Source organism: Mytilus edulis, chromosome 7, assembly GCF_963676685.1.
Source record: "Mytilus edulis chromosome 7, xbMytEdul2.2, whole genome shotgun sequence".
Lineage (NCBI taxonomy): Eukaryota > Metazoa > Mollusca > Bivalvia > Mytilida > Mytilidae > Mytilus > Mytilus edulis.
This window is the reverse complement of record NC_092350.1, coordinates 28826939-28839908: the sequence shown is the minus strand read 5'-3', so window position 1 is coordinate 28839908 and position 12970 is coordinate 28826939. Positions and strand designations below refer to the sequence as shown.

The window sequence follows — 12970 nt, the reverse complement described above, 5'->3', positions numbered from 1 at the left end:
CATGCATTATATTATGCAAATTTTGCCTCCAGTGGAATAAAAAAAATAAAAGATATATGGGACTTAAACAATAAATCCTTTAAAACATCTTTTGATATTTTAACAGTCTAAAGATAAAAGGAATTGGATTGCACAATATAGCCGCATTGAATCTACGTTAACACCTCAACAAATTGACGTTTTAAAAACAGACTCTATCATACAAAGTCATTCTGATAGACCTATAAAAATAACAAATTCTTGTCATTTTATAAAAAAATAGAGTTGTCGTTGATGCCAAAAAATTATGCCTTAAAGATATTAGATACTTTTATGAGAATAAAACAGCTCCAAATAGCCAGTTTAAGTGGAATTTACATTTTGGGAATGAACTACCATGGGAATACATTTGGGAAACTTTAAATAAGAATTTAGCTAACAGGAAAACTAAACAACTTCAATGGAAGTTACTACATAATATAATTTACACTGAAGAAAAATTACAAAAAATGAATCGCTCAAACGGGAAGTGTCAACTTTGTAATGCAAACGAATAACTTTTTCATTTTTTTATTTATTGTAAACTGGTGGAAGACGTTTGGCGGGAATTTTTGTAGAAAATATGGGAATTTTGTTCAAAATTGAATATCGAAAAATTACAAAAATCGGAAACAAGTATAATTTTTGGGGTCATTAATGCAGATGCATCTTATGCCCAAATTTTACATACAGAGCTTCTAATCACGAAATGGGTTATCTGGAAAACTAGAAATATCGCAAAATATCAAAAGAAAGGGATAAGTAATTCGGTGATTTTAAATATGATAAAACATGAAATGCATTTTTTGCGCAAATATCTTAAACCAAATACAAAAAACGAAGCCTTTTCTACTATGTGTGACAGTTTGTGTATATAAATATATATTTTGCGTGGTCAGGTCCATGCAATGACTTCTTTGATACTGATTGAATAATAATATGTACACTGCTCTCAACTCCCTACATGTAATGTTTATTGTGTATGTAATTCATGTATATCATCTAATTGTAACAAGACATGTTGTATCAACAGGTTCATTTTATAAACAAATATTTACTCACCATATCTTTGAAATGAATCCTTTTTGGAATCAACATCATTAATCCATTTTTTTTATGAATGAACTACACATCCCTTTACCAAAACGCACGTGGTAAATGATCACTCGACCAGATATTTAATGTAATTGAAATTAACATAACAAAAGACGTGATGTACGATAAAATTGAAACTGCTTTAATAAATACAGGTAGCCTTTGTGAGAAATGAAAAAAGATAAAAAAAAAAAAAAAAAAAACATACTTTATTCAAAAAATTATATATGGTGAGAGGTAAATTATATAGATTGATAACGATTGCAGGTACATGTACATTTGTACAAGGATAGTTAATAATTATAAAGGTTGATGTTAATAATTCATAGTGGGAGTTTGTTTTCTCATTTGCTTTTCCCCCGACAAATGAGACTGTAAAAATTGGGGCCTCCTTAGTTGTTCCCCTGGGCAACTGAGAGTTGATGTAACAGGTAATTGTTAATAAAATATGTCTACTATTAAAAAAAGAAGAAAAAAAAAACATCATACATTCAGTAAAATATGTGTGAAATAACAATATGCTATTGATAAGTTTCCATGGGGAGATAACCTAAAATATTATTCTTTTGAATAAAGTCTTTTTGAAAGAAAAAATGATAATCTCCCCATGGAAACTTCCTACAAACATATTGCAATTTTACACACATTTTTCTGAATATGAAATGTTTTAATTCACAAAATGTCTGATTCTTATGAATATAGAATACTTTTAATTGGTGGAGAGCAACACTTACAGTCAAGTCACTGTAAATGTCATAATTACATTAACTTGTTGTTCAACTAAATACTTTTGACATCAGAAATCATTTTTAATGAAACATTAGTTAAACTGACGATACTTCCCTTTCAATTCATCATGCTTTGTATTGGAAAATGCCAATTTTGTCCGGTATGGAACCAATCGACGATTGACAAAGTAAAGTAATTTGCTCAAAAAGTGTATAATAACAGAATTAAATCAGTAATTGGCAAATGGAGTATTGTTTTATGTTGTTATTTTATGACATTTTTTTCGTTACTACTATGCTTATAGATATTACCTTTTACAAAGTTACAAGCTTCCTGGATGGTATTTTTAGCTTCTAATAATGATATAACAGACATAAATATCCTGCAAAAGATATGATCAAGTAAATTTGAGTACAAAAATTTATGCAAATCGTTTATATATTTTAGCGCTGTTTAATTAAGTATTCCGATTCTTACTTTGATATTAATCAACATGATCAATTTCTTTAAAACAAATATTTTTTCTAAGCGCACGAACAAGAATGACAGCAAAATTGAATAGTAAATTTTAGAAAAGGTATAAAAAGTTAAAAATTGAAAAGTCCTCACAACATGTCCAAACGTTTGTTATCACTTGAAAGTTGTTCATTTGAGACATTTCAATTATCTTCAGACTTATAAAATTGTGCTGTTTTATTGATTATTTTCCCCCAAAAAAGTTGTAACCGTACAGGATATCTCAACCACAGATATCTAAAGTAATAGTTGTCTTAACAAACTATTTTTCTCTTTATTTTGGCTGTAATCATAAAGTAACTTATTTTCTATAAAAGATGTTAACATACTGAACAGCTCCTTTTCCAATTTCTGCCAGTGCAGTCTTTGGATCCCTAACAATATTTCCAAATCCATGAATGATTTCTTTAATGGATTCAAATATTTGACGCCCATTGTCTGGTATTGTTACTGTTATTGCTTGCATCAATTTCTTAAACATATAAGATATACTTTAACATCTTGTTACATGTTTATACAACATAAAAAATAAATGTATACATAGCTTTGCATAAAAACAAGTTACAAATGATCGATGATTGATCAATACTGTCCTATTTGGTTCTCTTGGGTCACAACTAACAAGAAAAAAAATCGTGTAATTTGAAGATGGGTTATTGTCGTTGAGTTCTCTTAACCAATCTTTGCTTCTTGTTATTAGTGCTTGGTTTTTTTCTTCATTTAAAAAATAAAAAGGACTGAAGTTTATGGACATGGGTAATTTATAATAATAATAAATTGATCGATTTAAAAGTAAAATAAACAGTTGTTTAATGATGATTACGTTTGTATTAAGTTTTAGAGAAAGTAAGTTTGTTTGTAGAGAATGTTGTATTCTATATCCAAACAGATGTGTAGAAATAGTAGAAATCGAAATATTGGCTGCAACAAGTGAAGGAGGTTAAAAAAAATCACAGTGATTTAAAGGCAATATACTTCACTGTATTACTTACATTATAAAATCCCATTATGTCACTTTTTACTGTGGTGAGGACATTTTGAACTTTGTCCACAAGATTCTTTACTGGTTTTACAAATGGTGGAAGCTGACTTTCATCTATAGATCCAATCTGATCAACCAACTTCCTAGCATTGGATCTTAAATTTGCTATCTGCAAAGACAAATTGGAGTTAAAGGAGTTTGTGGATTGCATTTGACAAGTTGCTAGGTTGATAGATTGACATTTAATAGGCAGATAATTAACATGTTGAAAAAAAATCCGACCGCTTTACTAGTTGACAGGTTAACAGTTGACGGGAAACGTATATATTTATGTACACTATACTGTGATAAGTTTATTTTGGACTTATTTCTGAACTTTTACAGTTTCGAAATGGTGTTGCATATTCTTTAATTTTAACGAAAAATGTTATAAGTATTGATCTATCTCTTCTTGGGCCACGCTTGGGACATTTGACTTCTACTACAATCGTTCGTTGTCATAGGCATACTTTCAACGTCTTTGTTGTTTTGTAGCGGTAAAGAATAAGAATACTGGGAAGTTTCATTTTCTGTCCGACGCTACAAGAAGTGAGCATCATTTCCTAAAAAGATTTAAACAGAGGACTTTGAAAAATGTTGAAACAACCCTTATAGATTACTCCTAAAGAGCGAAATTAGGAAAGGGTTAACAACATAATAAACAAATGTTTATGTATTATAGACATTTCGTTTTAAGAAACAAAATGAGAGATCATATTCTATTTGCAAGGCCACCTTATATAACGAACACATGGAACAAGTTTTCATAACCGCCTTTTCTAAATTAAAAACCAAACATCTAAACTTAATATCATAAAAAATGCTTAAAAAAAACAAGTAATAAATAAACTTAAGATTAAAAATTGAAAGGAAAAAGGAAGGAAACCACCAGACACAGAATGATAAAAAAGAAACTATGCTTTTCAAACAAGAGCTACATGTATATGACGTTCAGAATTGAACTAAAGCATTAAAAAATAAAGTTTGACAGTGTTGGTCAGTAAATGGTTGACCCAACAAGTATTCCAATTAACCTGTCTACTTGTCATATTGATATGTTAACTATGCATATCAATAGAGATGTGTTTATAAATTAATGTTCTGTATCCCCATTTGATCTGACAAATTATACACGAATCATAACACTTTTCCTGAAATAACGTTACGTGTCCGTCAATAACAACAAATCTATTTTAGTAAATGACTTTTTCTATTTTTTTATATATACATATACATGAAACACTTTACGGAAAAAATTTACTGTTCACCGTCAAAAAATCCGACATAAAGAAATTAAGATGATCAACGTCAATGAACACATGGATTTATGCGCCATCAACAAATCACCCAAATACTATGTTTTCCCATTTTACCAATGTGACGACCAATTCACTGAAGAAATGAGAATTAATAAAGACAATATTTTTATACAGAAGTACGAACCAAGCCTCAACAGATAAGACGTTACTTTTGATATATGTTCAAAAATATAATAAAAATGATAGGTCACCGTGCATTTTCTCAAGCTACAGGTTCTCTACGAAATGTGTTATCGAAAGGTCCGAAATATCGTGAGCCTAAGTCTATCAATTGGAAATACAACTTTAAAATTTTGATGGATTCAGTTGAGGATTATGCCAGGCAATGGGCTAAGCGCGAGAAGGAAGACGTATACACTCTTTCCGAATGGATTAAGGCAGTGAGATCGTTGATACAAATCAGAGTTATGAAACTGAATGGGTATATCAATGCCCATGCTACGTCAATCTTTAAAGACCGGGGATGACCTAGAAAATTTTACACCCCTACAGCAATTAAACCTATTTGGATATGGGCGGTCTTTAGATAGATAAGAAATGTAATAAACAGCTGATGGTGATAATGTAAACAATAACACATGTTGAATAGACAAGAAATAAATGTAAATAAAATATTTTACTGTACACATTATTTACATATCTAATTTCCAGATTAAATATATATATAAAAAATAAAAATAAACAATTAAATAAAATTAATCAACTTTCTTTATTTTTTTGTCATATCTCCAAATTTTTTTGTCACACAATTTCATATTTTATGTAGTATTTTATAGTTTAGAAAACTGTCATGCCTATCAAAATTGTGGTCACAGATAAATGGAGTCTATTTGTCTTTTCCATATATTGTTCCTATAAGAGTAAGATGGAGGTTTATAATTTTTCTTTCCTTTCATGCTTCTTGGTGCATTTCTCCTTTCAGGGTTCCAAATAGATGTATAGCCTCTGTCCACATTTTCATTCCAGTGACAGACAGCTAAACAGGCTCGTGCATTATAATTTGCATCACTAAACACAATTCTCTTATCCTGAAACATGTTCATTGTATTGTTAAAACTTTCTACATATGATGTATCACGTGCAAGAACGAAATGATCTGGACTTTTGAAAATAACAGATTTATGGATTACACTTAGAAGTAGTTTTTCTGCTATAGGTTTATTGATGGTTGACCTTTTAGGTTCATAATTTACATCCCTTTTACATCTGGAGTCTGGGTGACATTTAGTATGGTTGTTTTTGTAATGTTCCACAACATTAATCAAAAGGTCCTTCAGCTCTTTAGGATTTTGTTCGCAATTACGAATTGCCCAATGAAAGTGGGTGGCTACTGATTCTACCTTGTCCTCAAGCTGTTCAGACCACGTTTTACCTTGTAAATATTTAGGTCCAGAGGAAACTTTTTTCATTGCACTTTTCACTGCTTTTATTCCATGCCATGAATCATTCTGGTTTACTACTCCAGATTCACGTACCAACTTGTTTATACTCATGTTCCTGTCATGTGAATGAATACCAACTTTAACATCATTATCATCTAAGTACTGGTATATTCTTTGAGTTCCAAGTTTTTCGTGTCTCTGTGATACAAAGTCGTCTGCTTTAGTAATATGTTCACATTTCAGAACTTTGTGCATTTTCTCGCCTATAGCTACAACACTTGAATCCTTAGCATTTTTCCTCCAGCCATGTCGGGCATCAGTCATAATGTCAATACTTGTTAAGTCTTCATACATGCCAACTTCTTCCATCAATGCAGTCTCAATGCTGTCGTTGTATTCTTCGTCTACAAACCGTTTATATTTATCAAACATGTAACTTTGTTTAGACTTATTGATATGTCCAATATTGGCCCCCTGTGAAAATCGGTTGTAATGTACAGGTAACATTCCACTACATTCATATCCGTGGAAGATTCTTGAATTAGCCATATATTCTCCATTTGGCAAATACGGAGATGATGACCAAAGTACAGAGTGATGCTTATCCTTGTCACATGTAAATCTAATCGCGGCTACATGTCCTTTTTGAGTTCGTTTTTTTAATTTAAAGTGACCAGTACAAAATGATGAATGATTTTCTGAAACACTGACCAATTTCTGCAATGAAGTTTCAGCTGTCACAAAAAGTTGCTGATCAACATCTTTTTTCTCCACCTGAATATATGTGTTTAAATTCATATTTTCCATTTTGTTCTCAGAGTTGTCTACACTGTGGGTAGAAATAAATTCATCCAGTACTTTCTCCAAAATGTAAGCATTATTTACAGGGTGGTTCATCTCTTTCACTATAATACTTCGTACATGTTGTAGTTTATCCAATACATCTTTTTTCTTACTATCATCACCAGGTACAGATATTTTAAAACAAGGAGGTCTTTTAGATTCTTTTTCCATCATTTAGGTATAAACAAATTGCACAAAATGGATCTAAGTCCAAGAGGGGAAGTTGATACCTGCATGATGCGTGAGCCTGTATCATCAGGAGTTCTGTCATCTCATATAAAAATGACCTTATTTACTTATTGAAATTTATTTTTTTAACTTTCCCTCTATCTTTCAATAAAAAGAATATGAATTATAATTGTAATATTTAAGAATTTATGAATTATTTCAAGAAAAAGATAAAAGAACAGAATTAATTAATTAATTTATCCTGTACTGACCCCTAAGTAAAATGCTACATAAAACTAGCTGAAGGAATCTCAGCATGACAGAACCTATTATTTGTCTTTTAAATTGGTTGATTAATTTCTTCATGTTAAAGTTACAGATAAAAGTGTGATTTTTATTATGTGTGGGGAATATCAGCTGTTCTACACACAAAATAAATAGAACAAATAGAAGGTCTTAGAAATTCCTCAATGCCATGTGATAGAACATGATACTGTCCATAAATCTTAGATAAAAATTTTGGAGGGAAAGTTGTTTTACACAAGTTTCTACACAGAAGTGTAGTCCTCTCTGCAAATATGTCAAATGAGGGCACAAAATTATCACTTTTTGTAAATGAAGAACAGAAAGAAACAATTCTTAGTTTGTTTGGATATTATAACTGGGATGTGAATGAATTGAATGATGAGCAAGCAACATGTGTGAATGAATCAACCCAAACTGATGAAATACTTGAAAATGATGACAATGCGAATGAGGACACAGAAGTAAACAGATTTGTCATCCAGCAAAATGAAGATAGAGATGAATGTCCTTTCTGCTTGTGTAAACCATGTATCACTGATGAAAGCAACATACAAATGTGGTGGGAGACGGAGGGTCAGCAAAGACACAGGAGAAATAACAGTTTGAGAAAGGAAAAATATAAATATTTTTGGACAATGCTGTACCATAGAGATGTTTGGAGGGATGATAGATATCAGGAGAGAAAATTACAAGCCTTGGCGCGTGATCCAAAATTCAAAAATTTTATCTGGCATAAACGAGATATAATGCCAAATTGTGTATTGAAACTTGTGCGATACTGGCACCCAAATCCTGATAACATCCCATACATGGGCCACCTATGGGAATAAAAATTGCCAAGTGAAAATTTTTAAAATTAATATTCTTTTAGTTACCTAGTTTTGTTTTAAATTCAGACCTCATCAAACATTTTATTCTTAAAAATACTGAAAAAGTGAAAACATGTTTAATCTGTGAAATTGAAACTTATACTGATTTTATATAGTTCTTGTGGTGTAAAATACACATTCTGTGGATTTCTTGATACACTGTCTAGGATAATAATACTTCCCATGTTGATAGGTAAGTGGATTATCAGTACATTAATGCATGCAGTATATAATTTATCTAGACATGAATGTATTCACATGTTTCACACTACTTCCTGTGTAAATATAAACAAGCTGTTGCCATGGGTATCTCCTCCTCATCTGTCAATCACAAGATTTGAATTTGAAAAATATTGCACCTCAGAATTTCATTTAAAAATATTTTAATTATTAATAAGAATTTTTTCAATCTGTTTGGCTATAAATATTTATTTTTTATGTTCCCACCTCTGCACATTTTTTTTTGCAAAAAAAGTAATTAATTAATAAGAAATATTAAAAAATGTTCCTTAGACCTAAACCCTGCCTTAAATTTGAATATTTCCATGTTTTCAAAAATTGTCTCCCTTTTATACCCTAGCCCCGGTCTTTAAATGTTGCAAAACACCTATCCTACCTCCATGACAAATATGTTGTTGTCCCCGCAGATAAAGCCCCAAACAACATCGTTATTGTGTGTAAAACTCATTACATTAACTGCTTGATAAACGAATTAGGTATTGACAATTCACTTGGAAACTCAACATATACCCTCACGACACTTACCAAAGAGGAAATCATCGATAATCATAGGTCTGTTCTGTGTTCTTTGGTAATTTCAACCAAAGATGAAGAACAGGATCTTCCATCACTGTATTGGATACCTAAACTACATAAGTGTCCTTACAAACAACGGTATATTGCTGGATCTTTTAAGTGCTCTACGAAACCTCTTTCTAAATTATTAACATCTATTTTATCAGCAATCAAAGACGGGCTTCAAAGTTATTGTGAAACTGCCTATTCTAGAGGGGGCGTGAATCAGATGTGGATACTTAAAAATTCCAAAGATCTTTTAGAGTACATACAATCTAACTCTCTTTCATCTTGTAACAGTATTAAAACATTTGACTTTTCTATTCCTTACCCTAGTATTCCACATTCCAAACTAAAAGACAAATTGAAAGAGTTGGTATTGCTTTGCTTCATAAAAAGGAATGGTCAACGTAGATACAAGTATCTTGTCTTAGGTAGGGATAAATCATACTTTGTAAAGGACCACTCTGATTCAAACAAAAAAATCTCTGAAACTGATATTATCAAGATGCTTGATTTCTTGATTGACAACATATTTGTTACGTTCGGAGAACGTGTTTTTCAACAGACTGTCGCCATTCCAATGGGAACAAACTGTGCCCCTCTACTTGCCGACTTGTTTCTTTATTTTTATGAGGCTGACTTCATGCAGGAACTTCTTAGGAAGAAAGATAAGAAGTAAGCAATATCCTTTAACTCTACTTTCCGCTATATAGATGATGTTCTTTCACTAAATAATTCTAAATTTGGTGACTATGTGGAACGCATCTATCCTATCGAGCTAGAGATAAAGGATACTACAGATACAGTTAAGTCGGCCTCATATCTTGACTCACATCTAGAAATTGACAACGAGGTTCGGTTGAAAACAAAACTTTACGACACAAGAGATGATTTCAGCTTTCCAATTGTGAACTTTCCATTTCTGAGTAGTAACATTCCAGCAGCACCTGAATAGGGGTATATATCTCCCAATTGATACAATATTCCCGTGCTTGCATTTTCTATCATGATTTTCTTGATAGAGGGTTGCTGCTCACGAGGAAGCTATTAAACCAAGAGTTCAAAATGGTGAAGTTGAAATCATACCTTCGTAAATTTTACGGACGCCATCACGAGTTGGTTGACCGTCATGGAATAACCGTTTCACAAATGATATCAGATTTGTTCCTTACGTTGTAACTACAATCCCCTTTCTTTTCATGAATGTGACCTACCGAATTAGACTATATACCGAATTTGTTATCACATAAGTAACACGACGGGTGCCACATGTGAAGCAGGATCTGCTTACCCTTCCGGAGCACCTGAGATCTGCCCTAGTTTTTTGGTGGGGTTCGTGTTGTTTATTCTTTAGTTTTCTATGTTGTGTTATGTGTGCTGTGTTATGTGTGCTGTTGTTTGTTTGTCTTTTTCATTTTTAGCCATGGCGTTGTCAGTTTGTTTTAGATTTATGAGTTTGGCTGTCCCTTTGGTATCTTTCGTCCCTCTTTTGTGACAAAATAACACATTTCGTATTTATTATACAGGAAAAAACTCCATTCTGTGATTAGAAACTAAACAATATGATAGAATTGTAAAATAAAAAAAGGAAAAGATAGATTTCAGACAATGCTTTAAGAATTTCAAAATAAAAAATAGGGTCACCGTACGTTTTTTTCCGGCTAAAATATAAAATTGGAAAATTTCATGTAGATTCCTTAAAAAAATACACTGTTTTAGAGTTACCTCCCCTTAAAATGCCAATTCAAAAACATTTAAAACAACCAAAAATAATCAAAACTTGTAAAAATATTAATATTTATAAGTTATTTTCTAATAAATTGGTTATTTTAAATGAAAATTCACATTAAATATCTGCATTCCTACATCAAATTTTGCTAAATTGACAATAAATCTGGACCTTAGGTTTTCTGTTTTTTACAATCCAAGATGACGGAAGACACCCATACCACCTTAATGCATTGTTACATACTTATTATTGTGACGTTTGTTACATTCATTTATTATTATCACAAAAATGTGAAACCGGTTGGAGAAAAATTAAAGGACTTTAAGAACATTTATAGAATAAACAGGTATGCTACTACAGTTTTTCCTGCAGTAACAGTTAATAATGTTTCAAGTTTCTAACTTTCTTTGCAAAGTTTTCGTATTTCTTCACGTGCGTGACAATTTATTCTCGTTCATTTAATTAAAAACTAGAATGTGTCCAAAGTACACGGATGTCCTACTCGCATTATCCTATTCTGCGTTCAGTGGACCGTAAAATTGGAATACAACAAAAACTTGGACCAGTAACGATAGTTTCTGAATTAATACTGATGTAAGTTAGTTGAATTTAGAACTTGACAAGGTATATGTATACTCCAAGGAAGACAAAGGGAGTGTGTAATGTAACGGGTGTCCGACTTACGGTCGAATTAAAACAGGATTTGTATAGTATACTATACAAATCTTTGATTAATTTATCGTAAAACTGGAGGGGCAAAAGATACCAAAGAAATATCTAACTCATAGATAGTAAATAAACTGACAACGCCATGACTAAAAAAAAGAAAAAAGACAAACAGACAAATAAATGTTCACAAGACACAACAAAGGAAACTAAGGACTAAGCAACACAAACTCCACCAAAACATAGGGGTGATCTCAGGTGCTCGGGAAGGATGAGCAGATCCTGATCCACATGTGGCACTCGTGTTCCTCATATTTTACAAACCCGGTAAATAGTCTAATTCGGTAGGTCAATTTGAAATTCATGGAAAGGGAACGTGATTGTAGTTACGACATTAGGAAGATATTCAATATCATCTGTGAAACGGATATTCCGTAATGGTCAACCAACTCGTGATGGCGTCCTTACGAATGGATGATTTCAGCTTGACCATAAACTAACAGAAACTTCTACAAACTTTTATCACAAATATAGAGATTTTATTGTGGACTTATTTTTCATACTGCTCAAGGACAAACACCAAGTTTGATGCATTCGCATGATGCCATCTGGTGCAGAAAAATTGGTACCGTTTATGTTACCGCGTTTTATTATATGATAAGTACATGTATTTAGTCTTATTATTAAATTAAGGAACTTATTCATCATTGTTCATAGAATAAATACTTGGTTTTGAAATCTCAAGATCTGCGTATTCTTTTGGAATCTTATATTCTGTACTTCCTAATAATACATCATTTGATTTTTACGGGACTTTGATTTTTTAAGGATGGGGGTCGCATTTATTATCAATTTTGAAAGTATCTTGCAAATAATAATAGTCTTCACTTTGATAGAGTTAGTAATTTATTGACAAATTAAACACTGAAGGAGGTGTCAAATTAATTATGGACTTTTCCCGTCTAACGCCTATGAAAAAAAATGTCTCACCACCGTAAAAGGTCATACACTGGTTGAATGAAGTTCAGATATAGGAACTTTTTGCGGAGTGCTGAAATATAGCACATGGACTATGTGTATAGACACCGAACTCAACTTGAAATTCAATACATACAAACACACTTTTAAGGTGGTATGGGAGTCTAAAATAAAAATGATAGAATTTGTTCATACTTTGCCTAAACGTTGTATCTATTGATACATGTTGAAAAATATAATAATAATGATAGGTCACCGCGCATTTTCTCAAGCTACAGGACAGGACAAAATGACACATTTTGTATGGATTATACAGGAAAAAACACCATTTTGTGATTAGAAACTAAACAAAATGATAGAATTGTTAAATACTTCAGGAAAAGACAGTTTCCAGACACTGCTTTGAGAATATCAAAAGAAAAGATAGGGTCACCGTACGTTTTTTCCGGCTAAAATACAAAATAGAAAAATTCCATACAGAATCCTTCAGAAAATGCACTTTTTTAGTGTTACCTCCCCTTAAAATGCCAATT

General features: G+C 31.8%; 1 protein-coding gene across 1 annotated transcript in view; it reads right to left on the bottom strand.

The window, feature by feature from the left end:
• Window positions 1-12970, bottom strand: part of LOC139481196 (uncharacterized) — a 197992-nt gene that overhangs the window by 76476 nt on the left and 108546 nt on the right. The window contains exons 19-21 of the mRNA XM_071264355.1: window positions 3351-3509; window positions 2688-2830; window positions 2154-2224 (exon numbers count right to left, since the gene is read on the bottom strand). Of these exons, the coding sequence (XP_071120456.1) occupies window positions 2154-2224; window positions 2688-2830; window positions 3351-3509 (373 nt within the window). The remainder of the gene's footprint in view (window positions 1-2153; window positions 2225-2687; window positions 2831-3350; window positions 3510-12970) is intronic.